Source organism: Argentina anserina, chromosome 2 (genome assembly GCF_933775445.1).
Source record: "Argentina anserina chromosome 2, drPotAnse1.1, whole genome shotgun sequence".
Taxonomy (NCBI): Eukaryota; Viridiplantae; Streptophyta; class Magnoliopsida; order Rosales; family Rosaceae; genus Argentina; species Argentina anserina.
Window position 1 is genome coordinate 14,775,242 of NC_065873.1, and position 18,625 is coordinate 14,793,866.

The 18,625-nt window shown below is 38.0% G+C and overlaps 5 protein-coding genes across 8 annotated transcripts; 3 read left to right on the plus strand and 2 right to left on the minus strand.

The window, feature by feature from the left end:
• Window positions 1–469: 469 nt before the first annotated feature.
• On the plus strand, window positions 470–3,584 carry LOC126784697 (transcription factor ABORTED MICROSPORES-like). Its single transcript, XM_050510181.1, is given in 9 exon segments — window positions 470–608; window positions 688–796; window positions 890–1,078; window positions 1,312–1,365; window positions 1,465–1,564; window positions 1,783–2,493; window positions 2,650–2,979; window positions 3,101–3,277; window positions 3,369–3,584. Coding segments are annotated over 9 exon segments (2,025 nt in total).
• A 644-nt stretch (window positions 3,585–4,228) lies between these two features.
• LOC126782128 (uncharacterized) lies at window positions 4,229–6,575 on the minus strand. 3 transcript variants are annotated; one of them, XM_050507299.1, is made up of 4 exons: window positions 6,486–6,575; window positions 5,381–5,589; window positions 4,861–4,960; window positions 4,229–4,601 (listed from the first exon to the last, which is right to left on the minus strand). In XM_050507299.1, the coding sequence occupies exons 2-4, from the start codon at window positions 5,537–5,539 to the stop codon at window positions 4,351–4,353; spliced, it is 510 nt and encodes a 169-aa protein (XP_050363256.1). In that variant the 5' UTR covers window positions 5,540–5,589; window positions 6,486–6,575; the 3' UTR covers window positions 4,229–4,350. The 3 variants fall into 3 exon arrangements, with proteins under 3 accessions (XP_050363256.1, XP_050363257.1, XP_050363258.1); XM_050507300.1 differs by having other exon boundaries at window positions 6,494–6,557; XM_050507301.1 differs by having other exon boundaries at window positions 6,490–6,551.
• A 260-nt stretch (window positions 6,576–6,835) lies between these two features.
• LOC126782129 (uncharacterized) lies at window positions 6,836–8,006 on the plus strand. 2 transcript variants are annotated; one of them, XM_050507302.1, is made up of 2 exons: window positions 6,836–7,270; window positions 7,703–8,006. In XM_050507302.1, the coding sequence occupies exon 1, from the start codon at window positions 6,882–6,884 to the stop codon at window positions 7,260–7,262; it is 381 nt and encodes a 126-aa protein (XP_050363259.1). In that variant the 5' UTR covers window positions 6,836–6,881; the 3' UTR covers window positions 7,263–7,270; window positions 7,703–8,006. The 2 variants fall into 2 exon arrangements, with proteins under 2 accessions (XP_050363259.1, XP_050363261.1); XM_050507304.1 differs by having other exon boundaries at window positions 6,836–7,266.
• Window positions 8,007–8,420: 414 nt separating this feature from the next.
• Window positions 8,421–14,714, minus strand: LOC126782126 (probable ubiquitin-conjugating enzyme E2 23). Its single transcript, XM_050507298.1, has 8 exons — window positions 14,585–14,714; window positions 12,041–13,999; window positions 11,450–11,593; window positions 10,782–11,252; window positions 10,299–10,368; window positions 10,076–10,215; window positions 9,603–9,914; window positions 8,421–9,069 (listed from the first exon to the last, which is right to left on the minus strand). Exons 2-8 carry the CDS (start codon window positions 13,988–13,990, stop codon window positions 8,818–8,820), a joined length of 3,339 nt encoding a protein of 1,112 aa, XP_050363255.1. The 5' UTR covers window positions 13,991–13,999; window positions 14,585–14,714; the 3' UTR covers window positions 8,421–8,817.
• Window positions 14,715–16,356: 1,642 nt separating this feature from the next.
• Window positions 16,357–18,352, plus strand: LOC126783718 (uncharacterized). The gene is made up of 4 exons (XM_050509234.1): window positions 16,357–16,526; window positions 16,745–16,823; window positions 16,910–16,991; window positions 17,979–18,352. The coding sequence occupies exons 1-4, from the start codon at window positions 16,397–16,399 to the stop codon at window positions 18,117–18,119; spliced, it is 432 nt and encodes a 143-aa protein (XP_050365191.1). The 5' UTR covers window positions 16,357–16,396; the 3' UTR covers window positions 18,120–18,352.
• Window positions 18,353–18,625: the final 273 nt, after the last annotated feature.

The following is an 18,625-nucleotide window of genomic DNA, read 5'->3' on the forward strand; positions in this document are numbered from 1 at the left end:
TCGGTGTACAGTGTACACAATGTAAACATTTTTCTTCTAAATGGGAGACAACAGAGCCCTGTAGTTTTCGATCACTGGTTGCATATGAATTGGTGATGTAAGGTTTACGATTTTGGTTTATAGAGTAGTTGAAACATGAGCAAATACATGTACCAAACCAAAACGAATGAAATGCTTTAGCAAGGTAGTTAGCATTTTGCACGCTTGATATTAGGTCATGCAATATGCTCCTGCCCTTTAATAATTACCAAAACTCACATTTATATCCTTAAATCCAAAAGAAAGATGAAAATAATTAATTAAGCTATAATTATCTCATACTCATGCATGAACTGCAGCTCACCTACCAGGCTATATAAGCAAAACATAAACAGAAACATGTTGTGATTATCTGAACATCTTTGTTGTCTTCTCAGTTTTGCTGTAATAGAATGGTGTAGTAAACTATTGCTTTCGTCTGAAGTTTTGTATGGATCTCTACCTTTGTTTTCTCTGCTGTGCTTTTGTTGCTTCTTTCATTCTCGTCTTGTTTTACTTAGTAATTTGTTCAGTACTACCCAAATTCTCGAAAGCAAGACAAACTGCTCATATCATCAGCTGCAAGCTAGGTCTCTATCAATTGTACTACCCCCAACTGATGCTCTGAGATTCTGTTGGATTTTTAAATTAATGCACATTTTGTTGTAGGTGTCATGAACAGTGTCATCATGTCAAGTCTCATTCAGAGGCTTAGACCCCTTGTGGGTTTGAAAGGATGGGATTTTTGTGTTGTCTGGAAACTAAATGAAGATCAAAGGTTAAGAAACAGATGATGATATATACGAATTAATTTCTTGGTTAATTTCTTCTAATCTATGTGTCAATCAGTTTATTTTGGGAAATACTTTAGGTTTGTTGAGTGGATGGATTGTTGCTGTTCCGGGACTGAAATTACTCAAGGTGGTGGATATGAAGACCATCTTCTTCTTCCAGTAGTTTCTGCAGTCCTTCCTTGTAGGGATACCTTGGTGCAGCATCCAAGAACCAGATCTTGTGATCTTATTTCCAAAATGTCTTCTACGGTTTCCCTAGACTCCGGGTATGTCTATTTTCTTTTCTTGTATGCTTCAACCTGCAGATTCATTTCCTAGTCTTTCGAGATAATGTGGCATGTTATGGTATCAGCAGTGTCAATCTAGACTAATGATGAAGTTGAATCTTGTGTACACATGTATTCTTTGGATTGATAATTTAACAGCATAACATGTCATGCATCGGTTTTTTTACTAACTCGACTTAGTTAACTAACCTTGAGGTCATGATCATAAACAGGATATATGCAGAGACTTTAGTGTCCAACCAACCGAGTTGGTTAAACTTCTGTAATATCACATTTTCGGGTACTAGTGAAGTAAGTACTACTTGGCCCTGATCATTTTCTGTTATATTGGAAAACAAGGTAAGTCATTTGAGCTCATATTGATGTTCAAGCTCTTATTTCTTTTGACACTTGCAGGAAGCTGTTGGGACCAGGGTTTTGATGCCAATACCAGGAGGACTAATTGAGCTTCTTGTTGCCAAACAAGTAATGGTTTCAATGCTCTTTGCTTTTCGTATTAGTTTGATCTGAAGTGTAGAGGCATAGAGACATTTTGTCACATTTCATATGTATGACAGTATGAGAAGTAAAGACATCATTTTGTTGAAGTTTTAAGACAAAATGATCTTATTACAATGCTTTAATGAACTATGGCATCGAGAACTTGGAACATTGTCTACTTAACATTCTTTTATCTGTGACAGGTACTCGAAGACCAGCATGTTATTGATTTCATCACAGAGCAATACAACATCTCAATGGTACATGACCAACATCTAAATATTGGTACAAACTATGGTGTAAACTCAGACACAATGACTCGAGCTGAAATCCAATCAAAGCAAGTACTTTTAGAGCACGAACAAATGGACCCCAGCAATCATATTTTCAGCTCCAGTGATAACTCTGCCATGAACTTCTTGCAGCAGTTTACTCACAACTTGGGAAACAGGATGAGGAGCAGTAGTTATAATGTCAATTCTTTTGAGGATTCATCACATGAACTTCTGTCTGATAAGCAAATGGACCACACCTCTAATAATTGTTCCGCAAAATTTGGGTTTGATCAAGCAATGGAGTCAATGCAGCAGTCAATATCGATGAGTGAGACACAAGCTACACACCACATGCATATGCAATTTATGGATCAGTCATTAGAACCAGACATTGATCATGAGCAGGAAGCCGGCAATAATGACATGGATTCAAATTTTGTAAATGAAGATGGAGAGCAAGCTACAGACCTGAACTCAGATTGCAGTGATCATGATCAGCTTGACGTTGAGGATGATTTAAAATATCGGAGGAAGAACGGTAAAGGGCAGGCCAAAAACCTTGTTGCAGAGAGAAAGAGAAGGAAGAAGCTTAATGACAGGCTTTATGAACTTAGGTCTTTAGTTCCCAATATCTCTAAGGTAAGCATCATCATCTATATTAGTCTTTTTCTTGTTATAAATGTTACATTTTTTTTTTTACAATTGTGCTACCTCAAGTACGTACGTAACTACGAGTCTTTAATTCCCTTTAATTTCGTTAGAATTGTACCTAATGCCAAACTCATTTGTACTCAGTTGGACAGAGCTTCAATTCTTGGGGATGCAATAGAGTATGTGATGGAGTTGCAGAACCAAGTTAAGAAACTCCAAGATGAACTTGGCGATGATCACGATCACGAAGATGATCATCAAATTCATGAAGGTGCTGCAAATAGGAAGTGTGGCCAACATAACAGTATACAATCAGAGATTGATCAGAGTCAAAGTGGGATTGATCTTAAAACTGAGCAAATTGATCATAAATGTCCAAATGAGTTTCATTTGAGAACATCAGGAGACAATAGTGCCTCGAAACAAAGCCCCGAATCAGAAGTTATCCATGATCGCAAGACACAGCAGATGGAGGTATGCATTTTCTGTTCGTTCTCTCTCTCTCAGTAAATATTTTTATTCCCATTTTCTTTTTTTGTTCAGATCTTTTAGGTTTATATTAAAACTAATTTAAGAAATGGAACAAATTGTGCAGCCCCAAGTGGAAGTAGCTCAGATAGAGGGGAATCAGTTCTTTGTGAAGGTATTCTGTGAGCACAAACCTGGTGGATTTGTGAGATTGATGGAGGCTTTGAGCTGTCTGAGCCTTGAAGTTACTAATGCCAATGTAACTAGCTTCAGATGCCTTGTCTCCAATGTCTTCATTGTAGAGGTTAGTTGCTTCAACCTCAAGCAACTTCTTTCCAGCTTAGGAGTAACCATGATTCCTAATTTCCTATGCTAATTTTTCTTCTTGGTAACAGAAAAAGGATAGTGAACTAGTTGGAGCTGATGAAGTGAGAGACTCATTGCTAGAGCTAACAAGGAATCCATTAAAATGGCGCAGTGATGAAATGGCGAAAGCATCGGAGGTTGAGATTGGCTCGGACAACAATCATCATCATCAATCCCATCACCAAAACCTCCACAACAACCATTTCAGTCCCTATTAATTACATCATCTTCCTACTGAAGCATAAAGTATCAGCTCTCACATGAAAGAAACACTAAACAGCACTTCGAACTTTAGGTAGTTTAATTTATGTACTCATTTAAAATTCAAGGTTGTGCACAATCGACATATTCTAGCTAGTTAACATGTCAAAATAAAAGGTTACTGAACTCTCTTCCAAAATGAGTCGCAATGTCACATAGCATGTCCTTGACTGCTGGGTTGTTTTGTAGCTTTACCTTCATAGAGATGTAAACATTAACAGTTTAATTTAAATTCTGATCTGCAGTGTAACAATTCGAGTGCTGTACAATCTGACTACATTCGATAATTTTTGTCTGCTGAGTTCAGAATAGAACCCAAATTTAACTAAAATGGTGCAAATGCACACGTGTGGCTTAACGTGACATACCATTTTAAGTTTATCGCTATAAAAAGTTTATCAAATCAGAAATTATTCACTCATCAAATCACAACAAATAAGACGGATCTCGTAACTATCCATTTGCTTGATACAATATATACCACTGGACAGTAGTATCCAGGTCTGCAGATGCCATCTACAACAAGACCAAACGTTGGTATAGACTAAGCTCCAGTTAGAAACCTGCCTAAATTATGGATGTAGTATGATATTTGCAAAATTTTAATTACCAATCTATAGTCCAAATATATCCATGCTCACCATGAAATAATTCTTACTTCACCAAAGGATCCATCTTGATCATGCAAATTCAGTAAACTAACTGATATATTAGGATCAAGTAATATGGTCATTACACGTCCATCAATCCTCAGAAAAAACCAAGAAACCTATTGATAAGTTTGGCTACGGGTGTGGCATCACCTGGATGGTATGGAATGAGGGACTCCACTTTCATATCTGCAATAATGTGTTGAAGTGTCTGTGGACGAGCATAGTACAGATGCTTCCTGTCTGCTAGTTCTTCTGCCAACTCACATTGATGGTTGTCCATCAAATCTTCATTAACCACAACAATCAAGGGCTTCCCAAGTCGCAATGTCTCAAATATGCTCCCTGACCCTGCACCACAGTAATATAGGCATAAAATATCAAGCTTCAAAATGTAGAAATCACTCAGATTCAACAGAATGCAATTTTCCTTCCTATTATACTTTTGAGCGATTGCAACATGGAAGTGGTGAGCATATGAAAAGTGCCCTCATAGAAGCATTTAAGCATCATGTGACTTCAGGTAATTGTCAAACACATATTTGTAGTATTTCTCCAATTTGAGGTAGTAACATAAAGCATAGAATAAAATACACTACTACAACTATACCTGCATGGCTAATGACAAGAGATGCCGCTCTTAGATGGTCTGCAATGCTTGATGAAAAAGTGAAATAATCTACTCCGATGGAATCACCACTTCCTTCAGACTGCATTAAAAGTAATGTTCAGGGCATGATAAAGAAAGTAGAAACAAAAATAGACAGAAGTAACCCCAAACAATCTTGCTTATATGATGGAAGACAAAGTGTGTTGAGACAAGAGAGTAAACAAGTGATTATATGTAACAATGATCTCCATTGCCTTGCTCCATAAACAAAAACTTGCGTAAGCAAATAGGTCTAAAACCAAGCACAGATTAAGAATGAAAACTGGCTATTCTTCAGGTTCATGTCTATTTTTTCATTGTGAAGAAACCCTGAATTCATTACACGTACAAAAACCTTTTCTTTCTCAGCTAACCTCTCAACTCATAAGAATTAAAATCCCTTCCCGATGATATTATTATGAACACATATTGATCACATAGTTTTTTGCCACAAAAACAGCTGGGACTGAAACTTCAGTACCTTTGAGGGAATATAGGAGCCACGGCCCATTTGAATGAGAATATCAGTGTACCCTCTTCTTGACAGCTCGTCTTTAACCTCTGGTGTAACCACCGCTTTCACTAGAGCATCAAAACTAGTTGTCCCAACAGTTACAAAAACTGTCTTCTTAAACTTCATTGTAACCTCAGTATCTCCTCCTACAATACGTCTAGTTCCACAAACTAATCCTGCAGCAATGGCAAGCAACAAGAAACACATTGCAAGTGTAAGGTAACCAATTCCTTTGAAAACAAAGAACAAGCAAAATGTGAAAACTAAAGATCAAAGGTTAAAACTATGCATTGCATCGTTACTAAATTAGTGCTGTATCTGGGTCTTATGAATCATAAAGGCACCACCTTTAACCAAGATCATCACACTTCAATGACTGAACTCACACAGACTCATCGCAAGTAAAATTCACAACCAACCCATTAACCCATTTGACTCCCTCAAACAAATATCCACATTCTAAGATCATAAACCCGCCAAAGTCATAGGGATCTTGGGTTTTGACATGTTTGAAATTCAATGACATTAATCAAGAGAGCATGAAATCTACAGTCCATCTAATTTCACCAACTCTTCCCCACGACCCCAAAGCAAGAAAGACAATCAAATCGGTAAAATTGAAACACAATTATACAATTATTGAACCTACATCCAAAACTATATGAAAGTAATCGAACAGTAAACATTTGAAGGTTTCTGTTTGCACTATCCATTATCCAAGTAGGCTTCTCTTCTCCATGCCTAGTTAACACAGTCGAATTCAAAACCTACTTGCCTGAGGGTCCATATGTTCACATTGACATTTATACAATTGTACTGGAGAGGGACGACATGAGTAGCTATATCATTCTGAAACTGAGGTGACTCTTTGTCATCCATTTTATATAAAATAGGAACATTCAAACAAAAAAGAGTTCATGATCTTAATTCAGAAAACAGTTGCACAATCCCATCACAATAAAACTAATTGAACAAAACCCAACAATTACAGAGAATTTGGCGAGATAGGAATGAGAAATGAGTGACAGACATTTCCAAGATTGAAAATAAAAAGAGACAAAAGAAGGACAACCTACGCACAAATGTTGAAACTCGGAAATAGAGTTTAGCCCAAGCTTGTTTGTTTGTATCTGAAAGTTTGTTGCAACAACCCCTGAAATAATAGTCGACTTCCAGGTTCAGAACTCCGGAGAGACAGCAGGGAAGACATTTTAACGATAGTCCAAGGGCAGATACGTAATATCATAAAATCATTTGCGATATCCTCTCATCCTAGTTGACTTTGGCCTCCAATTGCCTACCCCCGGCTCCAAGTAACTCCACAGAAACAATCATAAATACCAAATCTACCCCCATCATTTATGTGCAAAGACAAAAACCCTAGCCCCTCTTCTCTCTCTCTCTCTCTCCCTCAACTCTAAAACCCCAAACCCCAAACCCAACCCTCCTCCTTCCTTCCTCAGCATCAATGGCCACCGGTGGTCGCTTCCGGGAGCTCCTGAAGAAGTACGGCAAGGTAGCGCTGGGCGTCCACTGCTCCGTCTCCGCCGCCTCCGTCGCCGGACTCTACGTCGCCGTCAAGAGCAACGTCGATGTGGAGTCGCTGATCGACAGGCTTCCCAACCTAAACCCTTTCAAGTCCGAAGAGAACCCGGCCTCCTCCGGGATTGGGGAGGAGAAGAAGAGGAACCGGACGGCGGAGCTGGCGGCCTCGAGCGGCGGCGCTATAGCATTGGCTGTGCTCTGCAACAAGGCTCTGTTTCCGATCCGGGTTCCGATTACGCTGGCGGTCACGCCTCCCTTGGCTAAGTTTCTGGCCCGGAGGAAGCTTATCAAGACCGGTCTATGAATGAGTTGGTAGTCTTACTATTACCATTTTCCATTTTGTAATATATTTCGAGTTTCGTTATCGTTTTCTCTATTATGTGTGGTTGTTATTACAAGTGAATACATCGATGAGATTTCCATTTTTTGGAGTTTGGACGCATGGTGATAACAAGAACCAAAGCTTTTTGTTTTGTTTTTGTTTCTGTTTGTTGTGATGAAGTGAAAGTGAATGAGTTCACGAGTGTTGGGTAAAATGTGGTTATTTGATTAGAGAACCCGTTGGGGTTCAGTACCATTTTTCGTTGTTTAAGACCTGGAAGTTCTTGTTAGACAAGCTAATCCCTCCCATACGCCTCTGCGTGTCTTAGCCATTTTTTCAGTCTTGCTTGCTTCCTTTTCTATCACGTTTAGTTTGATATCAAGAGAGCAAATTAATGACTTGGAATTTTTCATGTGCATCAGGTGAAGGTGAAATGAAACCGGTCTGGCATTGGACGTTGTGAAATTGTCAAGCTGAATCCTGAACTTTGCACAAAGTAGGAAAGCTGGATTTTTTAAGTGTCTTCTAGAGAACAATGCAAGATAATTTGTTCCAAGGTTTTGATCCTCTAGGGCATAGATAGTTTGTTTGACTTTGAATCACGTTCATCAGCTCAGTGGCAAATCCTGTCACGCATGCTGTTAGTATTTTTATCAATGGAATGTGCCTCTCAAGTCTTCTATCAGATCTGAATTTGGGATCTTAATAATGTACTCGTTACTCATACATGTGCCGAAAGGTTTGTATTTGATGCTTGTTGGATTACCAGAAGAAACTTTTGTGTGTTGCTTTCAGTGATGATATAACCGGCCATTTTCAAGATATAAGATGTTGCTAGTTATATTCTGTATTCCGTGCTGGAAATCGCGCAAGCTTGTCAACTATTTTCTCCTTGGCATGGTCATTGGAACTGGGTTATATCAGTACAATCAGCGCTCTACTTGCCAAGCCTAGTTCTTATTTCTTAATAGAAAGTTATAACTTGAGGTTTCATTTCAGATATAAATAATGGTTGGTTCCTTTTATTGACACAAGTAAACCACAAATTTTATCGATTGTCCTAATTGAGAGTGGGTAATAGCTTTTGTGACCATATAAAAGGTTCACGAGTTATCCCTTGATATGGCACCCCTTAAAGAATTCCAAATAAATTGAATCAATTCAATTTAATAATCAGCAACCAAACAGTAACAACAAAACTGTTGCTTTCCAGATCCCAGAAAGCCTGCCCAAACCTAAACACAAGAGATGTCAACATTAGCTTGCAGCCAAATGTGAAAGGACGAATTCATTCTCAATCTGCTGCTAACAGAAAATCTATTGTACATGGACACAATGGGAGAGCCGGCAACTTTGCTCCAGGCACTCCCACTTCTGAAATTCGACGGAGGCCTTCCATTTCTGTTTACCAGTTACAAAAATGATATCAAATAGAATGAGACCCCTTAAGTTTATTAGATTTCCGACTGAACTTGAGCCACAGATACAGAGATCACGAGGAAACTGCATCTTCCAAGTTCCAACAATCCTTCTTAGACTATGACTGTTGCAGATGCTTAAACTCATGACAATCAGCTCCAACCTCACTCAGAGCCAAGTACAGCTTTGGCAAAATCTTAGCTAACATCAACTTGAAACCAACAGAGGTTGAATTTGCATCAACGCCATCACTAATAGAGGCATGTTCAGTGAGCGAACCTATCAAGTAGCCTTTCATATATACATCGCAAGCCTTGAGGATGTAATAGCCACGCCTCCTGAAATGGTCTCTGACAAGCTCTTCAAAGTCCTATACATGCAACACCATGAGAACATTACTCAATAAGCTAATTAGAATTGTACTAAAGCAACTAGTACTTCATACTAATACCATGCATTTGACAAGAGAAACACTGTGAAGTTTCAATGCTAAAGTTTTTTGTTTACATGGTTTAGTTGGTAAAATATCCTCTGTTCTAATACAGTTCACTTCTCTCCCTAACTAATAATGAAAGGGTCCTCACTCCTCACTATACGACACGTTTTTCAGGCTGACACTCAATTTGTGAAAAAAAAATATTGTAGTTGTAGAATTAGGTGACTGGGTCCCAGAGCCCAGTGTGGAAAATAAAAATCCAACCGAATAGAACATTTATGACCATCTGGAATAGACTTCAGCCACTGAATTGACCAAGTAATATCCAACTAATAAAGGACCTAGGGTAGGAATCGTATCAAAAGAAAAAATGAAACAGAGAGAAAATGGGTATACATATATGAAGCACCTAAAAAAATCGAATGTGAAAAAGAACAAGAATTGAGTGCTATAACATAATACATCACCTTGGGAGGTCTTCGCATAAGAGACATTATCGTCTTGCAGTTCAGCAAGAAAGTATTCTCATTGTATGACAACGAATTCTTCTCCCCTTCAGCTGTTCCAACTTGCTTATCATAGCCAGCTTCGTTGAAATAAGGCTTAGAATTTAGCACCAATCCCTGGAGTGAAACTAGAACTTGAAGGATGCTAGATGACTTTGGATCCCATACTTCATTTCCTCTGCCAGTCCAAGTATTTAACAGACTAAGACAGACCTTGCCTTCTTCATATAGATTTGGATTTATCCGCCAGCCACCAGAATGATAATATGCCGACTGCAAAGGCACAAAATCCATAAATCCAGTCAGACAGACACAAAAACAATTTCCTTTCTTCAATGCCAAAGCAACTGTTGGCTAGTTTTTATTTCTTCTTGTTTGACAAAAGAAGCTAGCATAAAAAATACTGGATCATAAAATTCAGATAGAGCTCTAACCGGAGGGACATCAGGATACTCAGGAGGGAGGTGAAAATCAAAAACAAAGAGGCCGTCTTGGTAAGGTGTCCCATAGGCCCCAACTATAACTGCCCTCAAGAGATCCATTCGATCTTCATAAACGCGTACATAGATGCCAACTGTTTAGGTTACTCTATTAGAAACAAACAGTTGCAACAATCGGACACAAATTGATCATCAAAAGTATATAACGAATATCTACCAGGCAGGTTATTTTGAAGGATATTCCAATCTTGCTGAATCTTCTTGAACCACTTTTTACCACTGCTATTCTGTAATGATGAAAGGAAAGGAGTTAGAGAAGTCATGCCAGTCTTATAAGTCAACAAATTTTACTTATTTTGAGAAGTAGTTATACTCGACATGATAAAAATCCCAACACCGTTAACCAGCTAAGCAAAAAAATTATTCGAGCAACTTCTTTATTGCTTTTCAATCAAGTTGTTGAATAATAAATGTAACAGGAAAAGAGAAGTTGCAAATCGAGAGAAAAGTTTCATTAGATCAAAATTCCCTGCATATTTTGCTTGTACATGTTTTACATTAATAGCTAAATTCAAGTAAGTTTTTCCATGCAAAGAGAGCAATCTTCCAAGAATAAAGTCGCAGTCTTTCCCTGATTAAGACAATAATATCAAGGCGAATGGAATGAAACTGAAATTGAAAATAAAGTAGAATAAGATACCTGCCCTGCTGCACCAAGAAAATGATGGTCCAAAGGATCTTTGGCTATATCAAAGCGTTTGAAACTGCTAACATCATCCTTGACACATCTTGTCATATCTGATTTTTCAGTCCTTAAGTTGCACAAGATTTCTGCTGCATCCAATACTTTTGTTGTCTCTGACGACATATGCTCTTCATTTTTATGATCGATATCCATACTATCATCAACAGATTTCTGAGAGGTGGAATCTTCACCATGATCTCCCTGAGAAATTTCAACTTCCTGAGTTTCAGAATCACCTTCACCTTTAGTATCCAAACAAGTTGGATCCAAGTTCTTTTGCCCCCGTGCAAATATTCCACTTGCCAGTCTGGTGACATAGCGAAGTGCAGCCAAGGGAACAGATAATGCTGGGTTCCTTCCAGAATTATCATCTCCAACCTCCTCTGTTTCAGAATCTATGTTGAAGGGACCCTGAATCTCCTCTTCCTGAATATCAAACAGTTTCTCATCATGTCAAAAAAAAATAGAGTATTTGAGGTCTTTAGAACTCCAAAAAAGATTATATAATATACATATATATGTACAGGGCTCTTCCACTATGGGAACCCTTTTTTTTTTTTTAACTTGGGCCACACTGATTGTAAATTTGGTGAAACATACTATTCTTTCAGGCAGTAACGTACCTCTGTTATACTTACGAGGGGATGTAGGTCATGCAACTCCTCATCATCAACTGTTTCCCAACTAGCAGCATCACTAATCTCACTCCCAGCTATTGAGTCATCATCATCAGCTCGACCAACAACATAAATTGCTTGAGGTCCAACCTGTTAAATATATTAAAGGATCAATAATTGCATCACCAGGGCTCGGTACTCTTCAATTATCCCCCCCCCCCCCCCACATTTTATCTGGCCTGCCATATCTCAACCGGCTAATCAAGCCATTCTAGTTAACAAAAACCTATGATTTTCTCTCGCATTCCTCCGAGTCAGAATGTTTATCACAGAGCACATGCCAAATAGAATTTCAAGAGCACCTTCTATCCAGAGTCTGTATAACCACTTTCAATATCATGAGATTAAAAAAATGTAATATAACACATGAGCCTTTTAAGTTCTAAGGAGCTATTTTGTACAGGAAGAGGTGAGAGTAAGTAGTACAAATATTATTAATTTGATAAGACCAAGTCACAGATACAAAAAAAAAATTTTAAACTAACAATATATCATAGGAAGAGCAATAATGCTAATTAGATAATGCAACAAACATACCGTGGAAACCATCCCGTCAGCCCATGTAACTTCAATGTCGCCATTTTTAAGACCAGTTATATTACCAACCCATGAAAGATCTGAGAAGTCCATACAAGATTTTATAATAGAAGAAGCTTCATTGACAGCTTCTGATGTAAGCTCACTTGGTTGATTTTGCAGCTTTGGCTCCTCAATCAAGTCTGATACTGAAGTAGTCTGTGGAGAAACAGACACTGGCAACAATCTAACAACAACATCCCCATAACAATAGTCATAATCTGGGTGACCCTCTAGCTCATATACGCTAACAACTTCTTCCTTGTCGAACTCTCTCGGATCTTCAGCTCTGGAAACTGCCTTCAACCACTTGACACATGCTGTTCGCTCCTTGGCATTGACACTTTTCACAAGCCCAACACGCCTAGCTTCAAAAGTATCATCATCGTCATCAGATGCCTTCTCCACCACATACTGTTCAGCAACAAATTCATGATCGCCAGGACTATCCAGAGGAATTAAATCGGTTGATGCCAGCTTCCGTCCTGTTGAACCATCCTGCCATGCCACATCAACTGTTGTCCTCGTATTGGCAATCAAAAAGGATCTTTCAAAATTTTCCTCCTTCCATGCCTTCTTGTCTCTTTTCACTACAGGTCTACGAATCTTTTTGCGATGAAGAGTAACAGGCATCTTTGCCACTGACAATGAACTACCACTGGAACTAGATTCAATAGAAGTATTACTTCCAGCATTTCCATTGTTTCCATCAAATACAGACACTGGATCTGTATCCATGGGAGTACTGTCGTCATTTGGTTCTCCTAGTGACCTCTCCTCCGAATTACACACAAGTTCTAATTTTGAACCCTTATCAACTGCAATAGAAGATGATGACGCTGATGAAGGAAGAAGACACCAGTCACCCAATTGCCAATTTGCATGTGTAAAACAAGACAGCAGTTTCAACTTCCTTGGGGCCTGCTCTTTAGCAGGGGTAGTAGAAGAGTCTGGCCCACAGCCAGCAGAAGCTATCCAATAAATAAACACTGATCCAACTGCAACTTTAGTAACAGTACCTTCCAGACGATTAGGCTTCCATGAGCCAGATAACCATAAAGAATTCTTGAAAATCGATGATGACCTTGCCTTCACACGCTGACCTGGGTAATAAGGGAAATGAACATCTTCAAGCAGATTTTTTGAAAGTGGTTTAAGATCCATTGGATCTGCCCTCGAAACTCTACATAGGGAACCATCATCAATCATCACTGTCACATTATCAAAAACATCCTCAATTCTACCCAGCCAGGTACCAAGGACCACATAATCTCCATCAGTGAACTCCCTCACACGTTTTAAGTCATTCGATGACACATCTTTTATGATGGTGCCATCAGGAGCTTTCAGATCAACTGAGATACTGACATCCACCACAACACCAACTTGGCCAGTTGGCTCAGAAGCAGCAGCAACAAAATCCCCATGCAAGAATCCCCGATCAACAACTTTCAAATCACTGATATTCTCAGTTGACTCGTTTTCATCAATCCAAAGTACTCGAACCTGGTCAGCAGGAAGAGGACCACTCTTATTATTACCACCATTTTGGTTCTTGTAACCATGTTCATTAGAATTACTGTCGCCAGCACGATCTTTCTCATTTTCATGATTCTCACCATCGTCATCTTCGTCAGCATTGTCATCATATTCTTCTTCATCATCATCATCCTCCTCATCCTCATCATCAGTCATGCCGCTATCAGAATCTGAATCACCAGCAACTTCAGTCACAATCCCAATCATGCCATTCTTGCCCCTCACAACATCCTGCCTATATATGTCTCGAGTATTATTCGCCCCACTGACAACCTCACTCAACTTTTTAAATCCAGTATTCTCATTCGAATCAGAAATAATTGTCATAGGTTCCTCATCTTTAACTACACTATCATGCTGCTTGCTTCCCATTACCAAAACCTAACAACACACAATAAACACGGTACTATCAAATCAAAATCCAACTAAAACCAAGTCTTTAGCAGCTCTATCGATTACTAAACCAGCAAAGTCTGCTGTTTGTGAATTCAACATCCACTTCTTAATCGAAAAATATATTCAAATGCATTTGATTTCCTATAAAAAAAATCATATACCTAAATGACATGATATCATGCAACCTAAACAAGACTCCATCAACCCAGCTCAACCTCAAAATCCTCATACAGAAAAATATTAAAGGCATTGAGCAAAGGAATGGTGCTATCGAATCGGTGAAGCTACACAAACCATTGTAATTCAATAATTTCAGCACAACAAAACCTAGAGCAGCTCACATTCAGCACAACCTCAGCCAAATCATTCAAACATTTAAATACGATTATTATTAAATAAAAATAACACATTAGCACAAATCGGCGATGAAGCTCAATGAGATTACGTAGTTAATCGAGTTTATAAATCCAGCCCAATCGAAACGGAGAATCTAACAGCGATGATTGAGAAAAAGGTTTGAGCTTGGAGAGAGATATAGAATCGAAGGATTAGAGGACGAGAGAGGATTACCTGACGGATACGGCGATGGTTCAGGTAGGTGAAGGGAAGAGGAGGAAGAAGAAGAAGAAGAAAGGTGGATTGTCGCGTGTTTGTGTTTGGAATATAAATGGCAGAGGGTGAAGGAGGAGGACGAGGAGGACGAGGACGAGGAGGAGGAGCTACACCAAAGCGGCGTGGGGGTATATTCGTCACACTCTATTTTCAGTATTTTGTTTAGGAAATAGATGCTTCATTTATCAGCTTATATTTTCCATTTTCCAGGTAAAAATGATTATATGAGAAATTCCAGTTGGAGGGGTTGAAGCAAAAGCTAGATTGTGCCTTCTTGGTGCTTTGAGTATGAGTTTTCTAAGGGCAAGGCAAGGTAGGCTTTGTGTTGAGGCAATGTTTGAGCTCAAATTGGCCAAGGTGATGTGATGCGATACTAGTGAAATGAATTTACGATTCTTTGATTAAATGAGTGAATAAATGTGTGTTGTCTTGGACCATAAGAGATAGGTGTTAGGTTTTTTGAAGGTGAGGCAAGGTAGCCTTGGAGTTGAGGCAAGTTATGTATTGGTTTGTGATTTATGTTTTTGTGACACTTCTATTGAGAAGTGTAGCAAGAGCATATGGATTATTACTTGTTATTGGTTTACTTGTAGAGCTTCTATGTGTTTATGTACGATTGTTGCGATAGTTGCACTAGTGCCTCATTTTGCAAGAGACATATTGTTATATGAAATTTAGCTCGAATATAATATCTTCCGTTAGAAAAACACAAAGCGTTTATACATTCTCGTGAATACATTCAAGTCTTTCATGATTATCGCAATGTAACACCCAATCAAAAATCATTTTCTCTTCCATTAATATCATTGTCGATATCCACCACATACAAATGGAATTTGGTTATCAATTTGCTATGATAACCTCTCAACAAGGTTTATCTATGACAATATGCACCGTTATAAACAAAAGAGGAAACCATCCCTCTCAAATTGTAGTTCATATAACAATGCATCGCAACACAAAAAAGGCAGTAGCTAGCTCTTAGATAAGTAGAATGGAATTATACTCACGAAAACATAGTTCAATTTTTATTTTATTTTTTAAAAAAAGAGGTTTTATTCATACCTCCTAAAAGAACACATAAACCTCTATCTTTTTTCATGTTGGTGTTGACTTTGTCAACAAATGTGAAATTACCAATATAGATAATTATAAAAATAAACAAAAAAATAAAATTTTCAATACAATACATATGATTTCTCAATTTTCTTTACAAAATAATAAGAGAAATTTCAAACATAGGAAGATCTAGCTATACTGTGATATTACGTGTTCAATAATTTCATATATGGATCGTAATAAAAATATTGTTCTCACTTTCTATTCTTTTAGTTTATTGTGATCCCTCCGTTTGAATGCGTTTATTGTTATGAATTATATATAAATTTTATTGTATTATGATTCTACTTAAGCTTGAGAAATTTGATATAATTTGAATCAAATGAATTATAATAGTTTTGAATCAATTGAATAAATTTTAAAGTAAAAACTAGAGTTTTATTGATTTTGTTGGACTATGGGCATTTTGGAAAAATTAGGAATGTCTAAATACTTTATCAAAATAGATTGGAGATTTGATTACTGAGAGGTGTAAATATTATTTTTTGAAGTATAAATAGAAAAATGAACTAAACAAAGAAAAACGTTTTTTTTTTAAAGGACGAAAAACCTATTTTGGTTTTGAAAAAAAAGGACCTAAAACGACGTCGTAGCTAGGACGTCACTTAAGCAAGCCAAACTGAAAACAGAGACAGCAGAGAACCGGAGAAGATGATCGTCTGCGTGGCCGTGGTCGGGCATCAGAACAACCCTCTTTACTTACAAAGCTTCACCGATGCCGATGACGCCCTCAAGCTCCACCACATCGTCCACTGCTCCCTTGACGTCGTCGACGAGCGAGGTAACTCTACGGATCTGGCTCTCTCTTGAACCCCTTTATTTTGTTTGCACATGTTTCTTTGAACAATTTATATCTATACATACAAATGCAATTCTGGGTTCTACTCATTTGATCTTAATCAGGACAACACTTGGATCATAATCATCACAGCCCAATCAGTTGGATCATATTTGAATCTGGTGTGTTTTAGTTATGTGGGTGTGTGTTTGGTTTTGCAGTGAACAATCCGAAGAAGTCGGGATCGACATTGAATGAGACATTCTTGGGTCTGCTTTACCCAACTGAAAATTACAAAGTGTGAGTGCGTTTGCGGCTTCTCTTGCGTTTGGTTATGGTGAGGGGGTTGCTTAGTGTTGGTTCTTACATTGTGGTATTGTGTGCAGGTATGGCTATTTGACGAATACGAAGGTGAAGTTTATCTTGGTGACTACTGATCTCGATGTCAAAGATGCAGATGTCAGAAATGTGAGTGTGGCTTTTGGTTAATGTTATTGTTGCTTAAAAATTCAGTGTGTGAGATTGCAAACTGGTGGAGTACTAGTTTGGCAGTTTTTTTCTTCATCAATCTGAATCTGAATTGATATTTCTTCTCATGCTTAATGATGATGGAAGAATATGTAGCTCCGAGTTTATCTGATTTGTTCGGTATCTTTCTGAAACAAGATTTCTCTTTCCTGGGGAATGACCTAAGATTTATAAGAAACAATGGGACCCCTGCAAGTCCTTGGTGGGTGTAATTGAGTAGGATCTGTTACATTTTGCACCGGAGGGTGCTTTTATTAACTGAATGGTGTATATATATTTTACATTTTGTTTTCCCTTTTTTAATATAGTGATTTGAGAAGGAATTTGATACAACCATGCTTAGCATTAAAGTTCATAGCTTTTACGTTCAAGTAGGTACGCAAGGGTTGGATATTAGATTATTTGAAAAGTTAATGTTTAGTAAAAATCATAAACCAGTCCAATTGAGGATGCAACCTGCAAGGTATAGTAGCCTAGTCAAGGTGGAGGATGCCATAGTAGCATAGTAGCCTAGTCAAGTTTGTTATATTTTCAGAGTTGCTCACTTAAGTAAGAGGATGCCATCAGTAACTGTGGCTCGAAGTTCACGTACATTCAAAATTGAAAACTGTCTCTACTGTATTTGGTTTCTACGGATCAACAGTCCTCTCTCATCCACCTTAGATCTTTCACTTCTTTGTCACTTTTGAATGAGTTGGGAACTGTCCTATTGTGGCTTTGCTAAAATTGCGAATGTTACATGGCATGTTTGGTTTCCTGATCCTTTGAAACTATAAGCATCGTAATGCTAATACTATTATAGGTCTTTACATGTCCCTTGAGTGTTGCTCATTTCATTTTTAGAAACTATAAATTGTAATGCAACAAAGCTCAGTCTTTTCTATATAAACTAATAATGCCCTACTGACTTGTTAATTCATTGTGTAGTTTTTCAGGAGATTTCATGCTGGGTATGTGGATGCAATTTCGAACCCATTCCATGAGCCAGGAAAAAAGATAACCTCAAGAACCTTTGCTGAAAAGGTAAGCACTATCGTCAAGTCGTTTGGATTCAGTTCAACCGGGTGAATGATGTCTCTGGACTACAAACAGAACTTTACGAGTTGTTTTAAATCAAGGAACTCAATATGTTGTCTCCCCCTATTAGGTGGAATTGCCTTCTCCTTTCTATCTCGCACCATAAACAGATTTTAAATCAGTTCTCTCCCAATCAAAAATATCATGCTACTCGATTACTGTAAAGATAATAGCATTTCTCCCATGTTGATTTTGTAAGTGAGCTTTGCCAGCCATCGATGTGATTTCTGATTATTCAAGGCACCTTTTTTTCTTTTCGACTTAACACTAGATCTCAACCGTGTCAGTTTTGTAAATAAGTTGGCTCTGTAGTACTGTATATTATATATACATGAATTACGATGACCAGATAGGTTTTGCAATCAACAAGCAAGGGTACTATTATGGGAGATAAGAGTCTCTTTGCCCTTAAGCTGAACGATCTGCACAACTACAGAAGGGAACGAAAGTGCCAAAAAGGTAAACTGTACCAGGTTCATTTTGGAACAAGTCATTGA